Consider the following 18211-nt stretch of genomic DNA (forward strand, 5'->3'; position numbering starts at 1 on the left):
CTGAGTGTTTTCTTTCCGGACAGCATCCCACCGGAAGACCTGCGACCTCACTTGACCTTAATCTGCCTACATTCCCAGGAAGAGGAGATTAAAAAAAAAAAAAAAAGGAAAAGCCGATTGTTTTGAGAAGCAGCTGGTGGCCCTAAAGGATACCACTGGAGTCCAGCGTTTCCAAGCATCTCTCCCAGTAATAAGAAAGGAAAATTACCGACCTCAAGTGGGACGTACTACCAGAAGCATACCTTGAGTGCTTGTGTGCAGAGTCATCTTGGGGGGATAAAGCAGCCCATTTGTGCAGCCCCAGAGCATACCCGTCTAGACTGTCAACGGAAAAGTGATGTGCTAGGCACTTTGATACTGTCCTGACTAAGCGCACATATTTGGTTCTATCTTCTGACATCATTTCTAAACAATACTACTTCGGACTGCGATCCTGGAAAATCTCATTATATTGAAGACCATTTTATTTTTGGGTTAAACAGTTACGGCCCAACTGTAGTGGCTGAAATTTAAAATAAGTCATTATTACATAAAGAAAACGTATTTGTGAAGAGTAAGGTATTGTGGATCTTTAGAGGCCATGGAGGGACTTTCTCACCTTTTTGACCAGAAACTCTTTCCAAATTTATAAATTGATATTTTGGAGGTAGAAAAAAGAATGAGTGTCATTTCTACTGTTCTGGAAAATCAGTATTTACTAGCTAAAATAACACTGACAGATTGGACTTTTTGCTAACATGTGAAATTTTAGAATGATCTTGATTGGTAATAGTACTTGTATTTTAAATTTTTGTATTAATTATAAACCTAAATTTTATCTAGATTCTCTCTAGAAGTTTTAAGAAATTATTTTCTTACCCTCTTTTTCTTTTATAGGAATTCTGGTTGGACCCAGTATAGTATTAGTGCAGAACAGTTTCCACTAGGATGTAACCTGGGTTCGAATGAATTATTCTTCAGCAACAATTCAAACATATTCAAAAACTTTTCAATTCTCAATCAGTAGCTGTGAAAAACAGTGCTTATTATTAAAATGCAAAACCACCCACAACTTCTCCGAAGACCTTTACCTCCAAATCTCCCTAAGCTGTCTTTATGTCAGAAGAAAGCCCGTGCAGGTATGTGCATTACTCAGATAAGTTTACTAACTTTATTTTTCATAGAAGTTTCTCCACCTGCACAGCTCAGAATCACAATAGTTAGACACTCACTAATAACCAGCCACTTACAAATGTTTGCTGTAAGATGGTAACATCCAATTCATTTCTACAAGTACAGTTGATCCTCATTATTTGTGGATTCTGTAGGAGTGAATTTACCTAACTGCTAGAATCTATCTGTAACCCCCAAATCAGCATTACTGTACAATATTTTGTCTTTTTAGCTCTAAAAGATATCATGAAGAACACTTCAGAGCAGTATATAGAGCTCTTTCTCACTCCTTTTATAACAGTGAAACTGTGTGCAGAAGAGGGGTATATATGGCAATTCTCGGATACGTGCAGGGCAATGAAAACACACAAGTTCCCAGCTAAGGTCAAAGAAGGATATGGCTTTGCCTTCTTGTTTTAGTTCTCATATTATAAATAACTGCCCTTTTCCTAGTCTAATTAGTGCCAAATTTTCCAAATTCTGTACTTTTTGTTGGTGATTTAACTGTCTAAAATAGCCCCTTCGTACAAGAAGGCTGTGATGTTCCTTATGGAGAAAACATACGCCTTAGATAAGCTTCCTTCAGGCCTGAGTTACGGTGCTGTTGGCTAAGAGTTCAATGTTAATGAAGAACAATCTATATTAAAGTGTCTTTAAATAGAAACACATATAAAACAAGGTTAGGTATTGATTGGTTGCTAATGATGTTGAGACCAGAGGCTTGCAAAATAACCCTGTAATTCCCCAAGAAGTAATGGTTCAGTGTTGGATAACTCAGTGCTCACTGAGACTATAGAACAGAACTGCCATGAATCATGAGAACTGACTGTATCGATAAGTACAGTGCAAGAACTAGGGATATAATAGTGAGCAAAACCGACACTGACAATACTCTTTATTAGTTATGCTCTGGTGGGATCCAATAATCATACAACTAAATGTAAAATTACCCTGCGATGAGTACTACGAAGTAAAGATGAGCCACTTTTATGATTATAACTTTATATAATACCCTTAATCCTCTGTTTCTGTATATGGTATTTATTGACTCCTTATAAGCAATGATAAAATTAGCATATTTCCTCTTCTTTCTCCTTTTCAATTGCCTCTACTACCTGATTTTAGTTGATTATATTAATTTTTACTGTCAACATTTATTCTGTTAAAATATGCCTAGTCTATAACAATGCTAAATCATTACCTTTCGATCCACGGCTATTACAGATGTGTGAATCAACACATCTATGTTACATCCAATTTCCTCTCCCACTTTCCCTACCAATTTTTGTTATATCATTTCTACATTGTCATTTCTACATTTCTATAATGTTCTACATTTCTGCATTTACAATCTGTTCTGTAATTAAATAATATCCACAGTTATATATACTGCTCACTACCAGTTCTTTGGTTGTAGTTTTTCCATTCATCTTTTGGTTGAAGTTTATCCTCTAGTACAGAGTTTCTCACTATTGCCATTTTGGGCTTTTTTGTGGGGGGCTCTCCTGCTTTTGGCAACTTGGAGATTCAATGACCTTAACTATTAGTAATCTCCTGTCTCCAAGGTTCTTGGCAGAGTGCTTTGCATATAGTAGATGTTCAAAATACTTGTTGAATGAATGAATAAATACTTAAAATGACGGAAGTACAATTTATAAAAATAAATATTCAAACACTGAAATAAAATCCTGAAATAAATACCTACAATTTGCATACAACGCTAAATGCTGTAGGGAATGAATGACACGATTGATCTGGTCCCTGCCTTTCAGGACCTTTCAAGACCTTTAGTTAAACTCTAAAGATGAGATACACATACAATAAGAACCTTAAAGAACAACACAAAGCAGCACAGAATTTACATCCAATTAATGGTGCAGACAGCAGTAATTCATAAATGTGAGAAACCCTGGAGCAGGAACGGGCTGTGAACTAAGACTTGAGGAATTAGTAAAAGTGAAATGAAATATGTTTAATTATAGAGGAGACCCACGTAGTTTTTGATGGCAGAGGAGTCTATTGGAAAAGCAGAATTTTAATATACTAGAAGAAAAAGAAAAGAAATCATGCGGAAATGTATCAAAAAATAGGGAAGTCTAAATTGAGAAGACAGATATCATCTTCATTGGGCAGATTTCCCTAAGCATCTCTTCCCTCTGCACCCAGTCTGACTGCTTTCCTTTATGGTCCCAGAGTATCTCCTATCTCCTCCCTTACTGAGCTCTTACTCTCGAGCATAACTGTTTACCCGCCTCGCTTCTATATTTACATCGTGAGATCTTTGATGGCAGTAAGGTTTTGTGCTATGTGATTGTACCCTCAGCACTATGTGTACAGCTAGCACATGGGAGGTATTAAATGTCTGTTGAATTAATTAACGAGAACAGTAAGTGTGGGTTGTGTTAGTCAAGAAAGATGGATTGTTTAAGGTTTAAGGTAGACTTTGGAAAAGGAAAATGATTTAAATTGGTTAGTGAGAGAAGGTATTCCACACTGTGTGATCAACAAAAGAAACTCAGGTCTACCTAAAAAAAGAAGAGTGTCAGAGAATGATAAGTGATCTCACTTGATCTAATAGGTAACTGTTTGTTCTAAGCAAGAAGAGCAACGATGTATTGGGTGATTATAGCACAGAGATAAATAGAACAAATGACAGCAGTGTTATAAGGAATGGAGGGAAAAACTGGGACTACTCAGTTCAAAGACACTCGCCATACCCATTAGGCGGTGTAGTTTTTATTGAAAGTTGACTTAGATTCCTTGTAACTGTACGTTGCAAACTCTAGGGCAACCACTTAAATTTTTATAAGTATAACTGATATGCTAACAGAGGAATGAAACTGAAGGAGAGAAACTGACTCATAAAATTCTCAACTAAAACCAGAAAAGACAGAAGAAGAATGGAAGATTTTTAAAAAGACGAAGAAGTAGAACAACTGCAATGAATAGGAAACTTTACAAATGTGGCAGATGTTAAGCCAACAATGTCAATAATTCATTAAAATGTGAATGGTCTAAGTGTACCAATTAAATGATAGAAACTGTCAGAGTAGGTAAAAGACAAGAGCTAACTACATATTGTCTGCAAGAAACTTCCTTTAAATATAAGAACACAGGTTAAATGTAAAGGGATAGAAAAAGATACATTATACTAACACTAATCAAAAGAAAGCTGGAGTAGCTATATTCATTGGCTTATTTTCTTATTGGTGAGTTTAAGAGCTCTTTATTTTGGATGCGAGATCTTTATCAGATATGTGTTTTGGAAATATTTTCTCCCACTACGTGACTTGTCTTTTTATTCTTTTAACAATGTCTTTCACAGAGTAGAAGTTTTTAATTTTAATGAAGTCCAACTTAACCATTTTTTTTTCATAGATTGTTGTTTTGGTGTCATATCTAGGAAGTCATTCTGAATAGCACAGGGAACTCTATTCAATACTCTGTAATGGCATATATGGGGAAAGCATCTGAAAAAAAGACTGGATATATGTGTATGTATAATTGACTCACTTTGCTGTACAGCAGAAACTAACACAATATTGTAAATCAACTTTACTCCAATTAAAAGAATTAAGAAAAAAAAAGTCTTTGCCACACCCAGCATCACCTAGATTTTGCTCATATTATCATGTTTTGTTTTAACATGGGAGAGAGAGAAAGTAAAGTTGAAGACAGTGGTGTAACCATCTCATGGAATGAGCTTGCTTTGATTAATTCCATATAAGTAGGAAGCAAACATCCGTTTCCTACTGCCCTTTAAACTCACACTGCACACATCTCTCTCCCAAGGCTTTTCTAGTCACTTTTAATATCTAAAAATGAGCCTTGTCTCATTTTTAGATATTAAACAAGTCCAATCTAAATCAATACTTTCATCTAGCATGCAGTTAAACCTTGCCCTTTCTCCCAGCTCAGACTAGGTCTGCTAATTTTTAGACAAGCCAAGGGAGACAGGGGTGGGATAAGTTCTTCTACCGTATTCTTTTAGTTCTCTTCCCCAACTCATAGCTTCTGGTATCTTCATAGGTGGGACGAGGGGTGGGGAAGAGTTAAGGAGTTAAGAGTGAAGGTGAGAATCAGTCATCAGTCTCTGGACCCCTCTGAAATGTCAGGAGGTAGAAGTCAAGTAGATTCAAGGATTCTCTTGCCTTACTCCAGTTGCGACACAGCACTGTTTGTGTTACTCTGTAGGTATACGGGGGTTGGGGGAATCACGGTGGGAGCGGTGAGATGTTATTTTCTCTTTGAGGCATACACGCCTGTTCTCTATAAATGGTTCTCTGAGACCCTCTAACTTGGTTTGCGGTGGGGGTAAATCCTTCTCCTCCACCCACCACGAGGAGGGGACGATCAGGGCAACCCATAGCACTGTAGTAGCTCTATTCAGAAGAAATCCTCTCTGCAAATGCAGATCAACCTCTAGCCATCTCTCATATATACACAACAGGTGAGAGTTGGACTTGTTTGGACCATGTCTTTGCAAATCTTGCCTTAATGAACCTATTACTGCCTCATTAGAATGTTGAGGTCCTCATCATTTATTGTACTCAACTGAGACAATAGATGAAAATGTCATTTAACATTCTGTCACATAAGAAAGAGAAACCATAATTTGATGTAGTGAGTCCCTAAGAATGCAGGCACAGTGTGTTTTCTGGCCCTAAGAGAGAAAAGAATATTTCCAGTTGTAACCTGAATGAACTTGTGGTACCTTGTAGCCAGTATCAGAATGTTATCACGTTCAAAAGACATCTTGGTCTAACATCTGGCTTTGAAAAGAAATGTAAATCTTTGCTCAAAGAAGTTTCAAATGAGGATGAGATAATGATTCATGATAAACAGCCAAACTTCACTGAGTCATTTTTACCTTCCCATATTGCCAGAGTTTTTAGTGGCAACTGCTCAAAAATCTCCCTTTATGTCCTACTCTTCTCCATCCATCCTGTTCTTCCAGGAGTAGCTCCCTACTCTTCCTAAATCTAATACAATTTAGTCTTTTCAATTCTCCAGTTGTTCATGCAAACTTTATCCCAGTAAGCTAAGCAAAAGTCCTGATAACTGAATAAGTGTATACAGAAATAGTTTTAGAAGGTGAGACAGGGTGAATGGATAAAGAAAAGCTAGGAATGTTAAGACATTAATAGTTTTGCCCCTGACACGCTGATAAACATAATCTAATTCTGTTTTCTTTTTTCTTTTTCTGCTTTAGTCAAGACTGGTGAAACGAAGCTACGACGTGTACAGTTCGTTCAAGATAAAACCACTTCATTTGAAAGAGATAAAACTAGTTTTCCTGATGTTCCAAGAGATCAGTCACAACCCCCTTTCAGTATTCAAAATCTCTTTCTTGATCATCATGTACAAAAAAGAGTGACTACTATTTCAACAACCAAAAAATCTTCTAAGCATGTCCATTGCCACATTCCAGAGACTGCTACTGGCTCCATATTTTTTCCCAAGTGTCGTTCAGCTTCATGTCGAGTTTTGGGGAAAGAAACAAGCAAAATGGAAAGTTCCGGGAAGTCAAAAGAGCCAATAAACATAAAAAATATTTATGCTAACATTTTAAAAGACATTCTGATTCTCTCCTCAGAGTTCTCCAAACTTCCAAGTGCCCCGTCTTCAGTGCCCACTCCCAAACTCAAGGAAGTTCACTCTGAGCAGTTTTTACAGGAGAGCAGTACTTACACTTTTAAGCAGCCCTTGTTACGATTAAGTGCAACAGTGCCAATCCTTGTACCGAGGACTACACCTGTTAAAGCTGAAAGTCAGCAGTCTGACCATTTACAATGTCGTACGGTGACACTAAAGATTGCTGATTTTCCAGGTCCCATTTTCATACCGACACCAATTTTACCGAGGAAACCTCTAAGACAGTCTGTGATAGGTAAATCCAGTCTGAATATGGTCTGTAACAATGGGGTCAAGTAGAGCAAAATGGAGAGAAGGCATCCAGGCATATGGTGGTTCTCCCTTGGGTTTGCAGGATGGGATGGTGGGATCCCTTTTCACCTGTACTTTTACTATATGGGGAAGAATGCAATGACAGTAACCCTGACCTTGCAGGTCTGCCAAGGACAAATTGGGAACTCCACCCAGATGGTGGTGATGGGAACCAGATAAAGCAGTTCAAAGGATCAGAAAAGCCCATGTAAAGGAGCAGTACGAATGAATGGTCATCCGTAAGGTGGTCTAGATGAACTCTAGAAGCAGAATGCCAGTGCTGATAGATGCCTTCATGGGCACATTTCCATGGATAATCTCAATTCATTAAAAGATGAACAATTATAATGAAGTCATAACACGCTCAACATGAATTTTCACACGAATCTAAACATTATCCTATTTTTAATTTTTTTTCTAGAAAGTCGTGTAACAGAACATGAACATGTAGAAAGTGTCCCAAAGCAAAGCGCAGTGAGCGTACGTGAAGGTAAATGCTAGGTTTATATCATTCTTTTAAAAAGTGTATATGTGATTATCTCTTCATAAAAGTATTTGTGATTTTGTGTGTGTGTGTGTGTGTGTGAGATTCACACATATGTCCCACCCCATTTTTAGTTCCTTAAGCTATTTACTCAGCAACTATTTTTGTTTACTTATTTAAAAGTTGAGAATTATTTATGTATTATTTATTATTTTTGGCTGCATCAGATCTTAGTTACAGCATGCAGGATCTTTCGCTGTGGCGCACAGGCTTCTCTCTCTAGTTGTGGCGTTTGGGCTCCAGAGCGCATGGGCTCTGTAGTTGTGGCGTGTGGGCTTAGTTGTCCCACAGCATGTGGGATCTTAGTTCCTCGACCAGGGATCAAACCTGTGTCTCCTGCATTGGAAGGCAAATGCTTAACTACTGGACCATCAGACAAGTCCTAGCAACTATTTTTAAAGTGTTGACTATAAACCCAACTTTGTACTGATGTTGGAATCCTAAAAGCTGGACTGCCCTTAATCTGGGCGGGGAAGACAGACATGCAGTCATGACAGCTAACTACTTGCCATGTGCCAGCACAGTTTTAAGTGCTTTGACCTTAGTTACCTAGCAGAAACACATGAAAAATCATCTTTAAAGAATGATTACATCATCCTACACCTCACACTATTTCTATAAACAACTTCACAGATACAGTGTTAGTAAACAATTCGCAATTATCAGGTACACAAAGAAAGACAAAATAAATGAAAACCAGCAGAAATAGAAAGCAGCAGAAACATACACACAAGAGTTCCAGGCCTTAGAATGATCAGATTCAGATTTTTTTTTTAATAAATTTATTTATTTATTTTATTGGCTGTGTTGGGTCTTTGTTGCTGCACACGGGCTTTCTCCAGTTGCGGCAAGTGGGGGCTACTCTTCGTTGTAGTGCGTGGGCTTCTCATTGCGGTGGCCTTTCTTGTTGCAGAGCACGGGCTCAAGGTGCGTGGGCTTCAGTAGTTGTGGGACATGGGCTCAATAGTTGTGGCTCACAGGCTTAGTTGCTCCAAGGCATGTGGTATCTTCCTAGGGCAGGGCTCGAACCTGTGTCCCCTGCATTGGCAGGTGGATTCTTACCCACTGCGCCACCTAGGAAGTCCCAGATTCAGATTTTTAAATAACCTAATGACTTTTGGTTCCAGCCAAGATTGAGTAGCTTGTATTGGAAATCAAGTATTAAAGCTGCCCCAAATATATAAAATAACCATTGAAGGTACTGGAGAGTCACCCCTTGCAAGCATGACTTGAGTGGCTACCATCCTTGAAATAATCTGAATTAGCTGTACATTTACCTTGGCTTTTGCCTGAGAGCATTTGTAGTGTTTCAGAACAGGGCACAGGTAGAAGGTGATTGTTTTACTGGATTGAGGAGAAAGCAGTCAGATTTCAGAGCTGACAAGATAGCTGGGATTTGAGGGATAATATCTCAGAGAGGAGAGAACTGAATTCAAATATCTGCATACAAGCTCCCTTAAGGGTGTTGGCTGATTTCTAAGCTGGGCATGTACAGGACAATATGCTAAGAAACAACAGAAAACATCAGCTGAGATGCTAAGGAAGTGAGCATAGATTCTGACAGTTGCACAGGAGACAATTATTGGAGTTCAAGCTCTGCCAAAGTGAAGGGACTTTGGTAAACACACTGGGCTTTCAGCTGAAAATCCAGAAGACCTGTGCCTTGGGAGCAAGAATGATGTTCTAGGAGAAAGGACAAAACTAAAGTAGGGTATCCCCTACAAAACTCAAAACCAATCCTTGATAAATCAAAGTGATACTTCCTGTCTAGTCGAAGAAAATATAGCACTTATTAGAGAGAGATAATACTATCCAGACCCTTTAAATTTTTCATCCACAATGTCCAACATTAAATTTAAAAATCACAAGGCATCCTAAAAATAGGATAAAATGTCTGAAAATTGGTAAGAAGAAACAGGCAATAGAAAGAGAACCATAGACTCAGATACTGGAGTTTTCAAATAGATTTTAAAATAACTATGATTACTATGTTGAAGAAAATAAAAAGTTTGAGAATTTTATTAGAGAACTGGAATTTCTGTTTTTAAAAATTAGAGACATAAAATTTTAGAACAGAAAAAGTAATATAACAAATTAATGATTCAATAGATGTGTTTAGTAGGAGATTATACACAGAACACCCCAACCATAAAACTTTCTCTTTTTTCCTCAGTTGTACTGAGAAATAATTCACATGTAACTCTGTGTAAATTTAAGGTATACAACATAATGATTTGATACATGAATATACAGTATGGTGAAATGATTACCACAATAAATTTAGTTAACATCCATCACCCTACAATTTTTTCTTGTGACAAGAAATTTTAAGCTATACTCTCTTAGCAACTTTCAAATATACGTGGGTGAGTCAAAAATTATCCACACTCTGGCTGTAGAATTTACTTTAATTAACTTTTAAAAAGACAAATACATCATTTTTCAACACAGTCTCCTTGCTTTTCAATACACTTTGTCCATCTGTCAACAAGCTTTTGTATTCCCTCATTAAAAAATGTTTTAGGCTGAGCTGCAAGCCGCGAATGCACTGCTGTCTTCACTTCTTCATCAGAAGTGAATCCGGCTCCTTCTTGATGGCTAACACTTGTGCAACCTTCCTTGAACTTCCCTATCCATTCACACACACTTCTTCACAACAAAACACTTTTTCCATACTGTGCACAAAGTCTTCAATAAATAACAGCACCGGGTACACCCTCAGACCACAAAAAACAAATCACTGCACACTGCTCTTCTTTTGTGCAAATCACAAGTGGGGCATCCATTTTTGCTCGCACCCCACTTACAAAGAAACTGATGTAACACGTTCACACCTGCACAGCAGTGACTGGGGAGACAGTAGCCTTGAATGGAAAGTGCTGATAAGACAACGCGGCCAACAGAAGTTTTAATATAACCGGAGTGCAGATAATTTTTGACTCACCGTCGTACACTCTATTATCATTAACTACAGCAACCATAGGACCTTCTGAGCACACTACCCTCCCAGCAGTTCCCTTTCCCTGCCTGTGACATAAATTAACTTCTGGATCTCCTCCACATCAGAGGCCTAAACAAGTCATGGTACCATTTCTGACTTATGGAGTTTATTCCACTCTGCTATTTCCCGCTTTGAAAACTTCCCAGGTGAGTTTAAGCATCCTCAGATCTTTCAGAGATCAGTCCGGGAATTTCTAACCACCTCTGCATCTCCATCTCTCTCCTTTTCACTCAAAAATCAACTGCTTGAGCTTAGCCCACGAGTCTGGCCAACGTCTTAACTCACTCTCCATTCCTCCTGCTCCAATCCCTCCCGCAAGACAAGGAATCTCTGCATCACATCATATTCTTTCCTTATTCTGTGGTTAACTTTCACATCGATTGACCTGAAATGGGCACACAGGCCTCTTTTAGAAATTTACAATGGAACATTGTTTTCTTTGATCTAGGATGCCTCATTTCTTCTCACTGAAGCAATGGTATGAGAATTACTGAGATGGGACTTCCCTGGTGGTGCAGTGGTTAAGACTCTGCACTCCCAAAGCAGGGGGCCTGGGTTCGATCCCTTCTCAGAGAACTAAATCCCACATGCATGCCACAACTAAGAGTTCGAATGCCACAACTAAGGAGCCCACATGCCACAACTAAGGAACCTGCCTGCCGCAACTAAGACCAAGTGCAACCAGCCAAACAAACAAACCAAAAAAAGGAATTACTGAGATGATAAAATATGTTGCAGCAAGAATGGCTGGGAATGTAAAATATATTTCAAAATATTTTCCTGCCACCCCTGGATGTATGCTTGAATAGGCCATTTTTGACAAAAGGTGAAACCCATAAGGGTCGTGACAAAGTAAATGTAGGTGGTCACTGTTTGGCTGCTCCTAAGTTGTTTGGGATTTTTTTTTTTCCCCCTCTCTTTTGTGAGGTCTTCAAAACTGAGGAAACAGCTGAGTTACATAGGGTCTTTGAATCATGCAACAATATGATATTAAGGAAAAAAGCAAGGTTGCTCCTTGGAATGTGATCTCTGAGATATGCTTATGTGATGTCCTTTACTCATTTTGTGAAGCAAGAAGTTGTTTATGTAATTCAAAGTAAAATAAGATATTTTTACATATAGTACAAGACAGACTGATGGAATCTAAATTATTGAGGTAGAAATGTATGAGCTTATGGTTTTCTTTTTGAAAGACAATTGTGCTATCTAATTTTAAACAGTTTGGCCAACAAAACCAGCTGAGGTTGGGTGGATGAAGGTTATGGGGAATCTCCAACATGAGGTTGGGTGGGTGAAGGTTATGGGGAATCTCTTCCAAAGGATGTGTTCAGATAACGTATTTATGATGACATTGTTATCATAACATAAACACCTTTTAACTTTCACTCTAAATGATGACACATTTACGTTTTGTGTCTTGTTTCGCTTATTTAGGCAGCATTAAATATAGAAAAATAGAAACCTCAGCGGCACATATCATACACGGTGAAGGTTTTAAGACTATTGTGGCAACATGCTATGAAACAATAACAGCCATGACCAACCTGGCCATAGTAAACTGTCAAATTCATGGAAGAAATGCACTTAATCTTAAGGTATGCTAGATCTTTTTAATAGCAATTTCCTGCTGTATTATCAGTTATTTTTGCTTTATGTTTCCTAACTTAGGTTATTCTCCATGGTACTGAAGGAACAACATAAAGTGGTGGTGAGGGGTGATGGAGTTGTATAGTAACAAAAATTTTGTGTGCTATTAAAATAAACTTGGTATCAACCCGAACTAGATGTTTCAAATTTAGGATGCCAACTGTCATCTTCATGGTCACCACTCCTAAGAAACTATCTTAAAAATATACACAAAAGGGAATGAGAAAGGAATCAACATGACAGGTTACAAAAAATTAAACACCAAAGAGGCAGTAATGGAGTAAACAAGGAATAACAACAACAAAAATTTCAGAAAAGGCAAAACTATGGTGACAGTAAATTTATCAGTGGTTGTAATGGATTTTAGGGAGAGGGAGGGAAGGATGAATAGGAGGAGAACAGGGGATTTTTAGAGCAGTGAAATTATTCTGTATGATACTGTCATAATGGCCACATTTCATTATACATCTATCAAGACCCACAGAATATACAACACAAAGTCTGAACTCTAACATAAATTATGGATTTAGGTTGCTAATGAGATGCTAATGTTAGTCCATAGATTATAACAAATATCCTTGTGTGTGAGATGCTGATGTCAGGAGGTGTACTGGGTATGTGTGGGGAAGGGGTATGTGGACAAGAAAGATCTCAGATCAATAACCAAACTTTGCACTTTAAGGAACTTGAATAAAAGAGCTAACTAAACCCAAAATTCGCAGAAAGGAGGAAATAATAAAGATTAGAACAGAGATAAATGAAGCAGAGGATAGAAAAGCAAGAGAATCAGTGAAATCAAAAGTTAGTTCTTTGAAAAGATGGCCAAAGTTGACATTTAGCTAGACTAAGAAAAAGAGAGGATACAAATAAATGAAATCAGAAATGAAAATGGAAACATTACTACTGCCTTCACAGAAGTAAAAGGGATTATAAAAGAATACTATGAACAATTATATGCCTGCAAATGAAATATCCTAGGTGAAATGAAACATTTTCTAGAAAAACACAAATTACCAAAACTGACTCAACAACAAATAGAAATTTGAGCAGACCTATAAAAAGTAAAGAGATTGAATAAATAATCAAAACCTCCCAACAAAGAACAGTGCAGGACCAGATGGCTTCATGGGTGAATTTTGCTAATTGTTTAGAGAAAAAGGAACACCTACACTTCTCTAAATATTCCAGGAAATAAAAGAGGAAGGAACAGCACCCAATTCCATTGTTGGAGGTGGGGGATCCCACACCACCGAGCAATTCTTGGACACCAGCGGGGTGTCCTACAATTCAACTCACGCCTGACACTATCTACCCAGAGATAACCAGATTTGGCGGGTAAAGTGCTCAGTCTGACAAGACTGCCCTCCACTTCAGATGCCAATCACAAGCCCAGGTTGTTACCTGTGATTCTGACCAACCAGCTATGGATTGGAGGTTCCCAGGAGCCCCTCCACCTCAGGATGCCAATCACAAGTTGTTACCTATACTTCTGACCAACTGATTATAAATCAGAAATTCCCACAACCCCCTGCTCGGGTTGGATTAATTTGCTAGAGTGGCTCACAGAACTCAGGAAAGCTACTTATTTACCGGATTACTGATTTGTTACAAAGGATATTAAAGGATATGAACCAAAGGTCAGATGAAGAGATACACAGGACGTGGTATGAGGAAAGGGTGTGGCGATCCCTGGTGACATTCTCCCCTGTCAACTATAAACTGGCACTTGCCATCTCCCTCTACAAGGATTAAATCATGTGCTGCTGCAGCTGCTGACTTTCAACACCCCCTGAAAGGAGTTCAGGTGGAGAGCAGAAACGAGGCACTCTGTGCTCTGGGAAAAACTGGCAGAACAGGGCTTCAGACAGTTAGATATTTTCAGGAGCCAATCTTATGAGCCCACGTCCTGTATCTCCTCATATCTAGAAAAGCACTAAGATCCTTCATGGTGATGACTGCTCCTCCTGACTGGCAGAAACTTTCTGCAAAAAAAAAAAATATGTGCTCGATTGCATGCACTCCCCTTCACCAAAATCACATATATACTGACCTTCCCCCCTGCCTCTTTGGAGCAGTTTCTCAGAGCTATCTGAGGTGCTATCTCCCGGGCTGCAGTTGTGATTTTGCCCCAAATAAAACTTAACTCGCAAATTTCATGCTGTGCAATTTTTTTAAGTCGACACCCTAAATCTCCACATGTTCACCGACCTGGAAGCGCTCCAAACCCTGTCCTTCTGGTTTTTAAGGAGACTTCATTAATAGGTATAATTGATTAAATCACCGAACACTTACTCTTCTATAGGTGTACATGTCTGCCAACATATAGACATTTACAAATATTAATACTTTAATAAGAGGTCAGTCTTGAAACCAGTACTGTCAATTCTAAGATTCTTTAGCCATGAACTTTATCACTCTTATATACTACATGCCATAACCAAATGCATTGGTAGCAGTGCCTCCCTTCACTATAAGCTGAGGTTTGATCCTTCAGCATTAAGTTCTTGGCTCATTCAGTTGAACTCTACTGAGTCTATGCTGCTTAAGAAACAAACGTAACAACTTTCCTGGAGCATGAAATATACTAGGGGCAATAAGCATGTCTTGGTCAATTGGGGCTGCTATGACAAAATGCCACAGAGTGACTTAAACAACAGATGTTTATTTCTCGCAGTTCTGGTGGCTGGGAAGCCTGAGACTGAGATGTCAGCCAACTCGGTTCCTGGTGAGAGGAACCAAGGCAGCTTTTTCACAGCTGCCTTTTTGCTGTATCCTCACACGCAGAGAGAAAGAGATCTCTGGTCCACTCTTCTTATTATAAGGGCACCAATTCCATCACGAGGGCTCCATGCTTAGGACCTCATCTAATCCTAATCACCTCCTAAAGACTTCACTTCTAAATGCCATCATAGTGGGGATTAGGGCTTCAACACATGAATTTTGGGGGAACACAAACATTTAGTCCACAACAAGGCATACATTTTCCTCAATCAGAAATGGGCATATTTAAGAAAGAAATTTTAAGATGATGTTAGATTAATAGAAAGATAACAGAGAAATAGGAGTAGAGGCATGAAAAAGGGAGCAAAGAGAATTAAGTATAAAATATATTTAATTACGTATATCAGTATGTAATGGACAGTAAATAAAGGTTTGCTTTTTATTAATTTAAATAATGCCTGTCACACATATAACACTATATTTATTACATATGTAAATACTTAGTAGTTTTTCTATTTTGTGTCTTTCCATGTTTAAGAAATTATTATCATGAAAGACTAAAAGAAATGAATGGAAGACTATTACAGGCTTGTTATGTCAAACTGCCATTTAGATTACGTGCTCATTTTTTAAAATTCTTGTATAAAATTCTTTTGTGCATGGTAAATAATTAACTTCTTATCTCTTGTCACTTTCTTTTAGGGCTTTTTTCTTCTGAATTGTCCAGACCTAACACCTTTGGCTTTCCAATTGATATATCTTAACTTATCATATAATAACATCTGTTACTTTCCCACAGAAGTGAGTCCATTTTTATTATTAAATATATTCATAATTTTTTCTTATCAATAATAATTATAATTTTAAAATAGACACTTATGATACCCTGGAGTTACTATAAAGTAAATATATTTTGGATTGCATCCCCAAAGGCTTATTTTTAGAAGTACCAAAAGTACAGTACATTTTTCTTAGAAAGTCCCATGACACAATCCTCAAAGACTGTGAATTACAGTCAGGCTCTCAAATATGTTCTCATCATTGTACGATGTATATAAAATAATTTACTTATTTTTCTGATTCTGAATAAAACCTAAGATACACTTTATCCATGTTAATCAGAAGCTTTAAAGGCAATGGTTAATGACCAGGTAATATGATGTTGTAACAAGTTTTAATTATCAAAGGCTGAAATAGGATATTCTGCTTAATAAAACATATCAAGGATAACCAGATATAATTCATGTCATTTTACATAAACAAGTCATTATAATTAATTAGGAAAGATTATGTTTTCAGTGTCTTTAGTCATTGTTTCATTGGTCACGGGGTCTTTTGTTGTTTTGTGAATTGATTTCCAGAATACTGACTTTTAGTGAATTGATTTCTAGCAAGTTGACTTGCTTTTTATTTCAAACATGTAGTACTGAAAACATATATTTTCCATAATTTCTCTATAACACTGTGTTTTTATTTTCACTAGAAGTGTTATTTTTTCTTTTCTAGTACATCACACTAGTTTTATTAATTTGACTAAAACAAATTGACTGAATGCCCCAGGAATACAGGGATCTTAGTTCTCCACATTAATTTTAACCTTTCTTCTAAACAGTCATATATGAGACTGCCAAAGAATACTCTAACCACTAAAACAGAATGTATAACTATATGGGAGATTTTCAGATGTAAAATATAAAGCACTCATTTTTAAAGTGATAGAAATTGAAGTAAGTAGAACTTGCCATTAAAACACAGATCTGTGTTGTATAGCTATAGATAAAATGTTCCAATGAAAATGGCAATATCAGGCTGTACTGGGGTAGACAAATGATGCCAAGTTATTAGCATAGTGTAAGTGAAATGAATAGAAGACCAGAGGCTGGCATAAATGTGGTGATTGGATTTATTACAAATTTCATGGAAAATTTAAGATGGTAGACTCTGGCAGAGACAGAGCCTTCTGAAATTGTTTACGAAGCAGAAATGGTAAATATAACAAACCACATAAAAATATACTTGGTCTCCTTTCTTCTCCTGGTTTCTTTAAAAGACACAAAATCACATACAATAGTAATTAATTATAACAATGTATTGTTAGGTCTGTAAGGTCTGTAACATAAACGGATTAATATGTATAACAATTAGTACAAAAAAGGAAGAGGGAATAGAGCTATTTAGGAACAACATTTCCATATCTCATTGGAATTAAGTTAGTATAAATCTGAAGTAGATTCTGGTAAGTCAAGGTGTATGTTACAACCCCTAAAGCAATCACTAAGAAAAAAACTGAAGAGAATATAGTGGGAAAAAAATCATTAAAGTACAAGGGTGAGTCAAAAATTATCTGCACTCCAGTTATAATAAAACTTCTATAAATTCTACAGCCAGAGTGCGGAGAAGTTTTGACTCATCCTTGTAATTACAATGTTATACTAGAAAACATCCAGTTGATGCAAAAGAAGACAGTAAAGGAGGAATAAAAGTGACATGACATTTAGAAAACTATAAGTAAAATTGTGATGTAAATCCAACCATGTCAATAATAACATTAAATGTGAATACATCAAACAATCCAATCAAAAAATACAGTTTGTCAGACTGGATTGAAAAAACAAGCCCCCATGATACTCTGTCTAAAGGAGATACACTTGAGTGAAAGATACAAAGAGGTTAAAAGTAAAAGTATAGGAAAAGGTATATCATGCAAATAACAACCATAAGAAAGTTGGAGCGCCAATATTAATATCAGACAAAATTAAAATTTTAAAACAAAAACTGTCACTAGAGATAAAGAGGGACATCTTGTCAATCTACCAGGATGCTGTAACAATTATAAACATTTAGGTACTTAACAATAGAGCCTCAGCATACATGAAGCACAAACTGAAAGAAGTGAAGGAAGAAATAGAGAATTCAAAAATAATAGTTGGACACTTCAATACCCCACTTTCAATAATACATAGATCAACTAGACAGAAGATCGAAAGTGAAATAGAAGACTTGAACAACACTAAAAACCAATAAGACCTAACAGACATATAGGACCAATAGTAGCAACCAATAGTAGCAGAATACATAAATCTCAAATTCATGTGGAAAATTTTCCAGAATAGACCATAGGTTAGTCTACAAAAAAAAGTCTCAATAAATTTAAAAGAATTGAAAGTCACAGAAAGTATATATTTGGGCCACAATGAAAC

At 37.1% G+C, this 18211-nt stretch overlaps 1 protein-coding gene across 1 annotated transcript in view; it reads left to right on the plus strand.

Annotated features, from left to right (window-relative positions):
* The first annotated feature begins 1033 nt into the window (after positions 1 to 1033).
* The window catches only part of LRRC63 (leucine rich repeat containing 63), a 39196-nt gene continuing 22018 nt past the window's right edge, over positions 1034 to 18211 (plus strand). The window contains exons 1-5 of the mRNA XM_057707205.1: positions 1034 to 1118; positions 6365 to 7042; positions 7520 to 7588; positions 12078 to 12238; positions 15714 to 15812. Of these exons, the coding sequence (XP_057563188.1) occupies positions 1034 to 1118; positions 6365 to 7042; positions 7520 to 7588; positions 12078 to 12238; positions 15714 to 15812 (1092 nt within the window). The remainder of the gene's footprint in view (positions 1119 to 6364; positions 7043 to 7519; positions 7589 to 12077; positions 12239 to 15713; positions 15813 to 18211) is intronic.

Source organism: Hippopotamus amphibius, chromosome 14 (genome assembly GCF_030028045.1).
Source record: "Hippopotamus amphibius kiboko isolate mHipAmp2 chromosome 14, mHipAmp2.hap2, whole genome shotgun sequence".
NCBI classification, from domain to species: Eukaryota; Metazoa; Chordata; class Mammalia; order Artiodactyla; family Hippopotamidae; genus Hippopotamus; species Hippopotamus amphibius.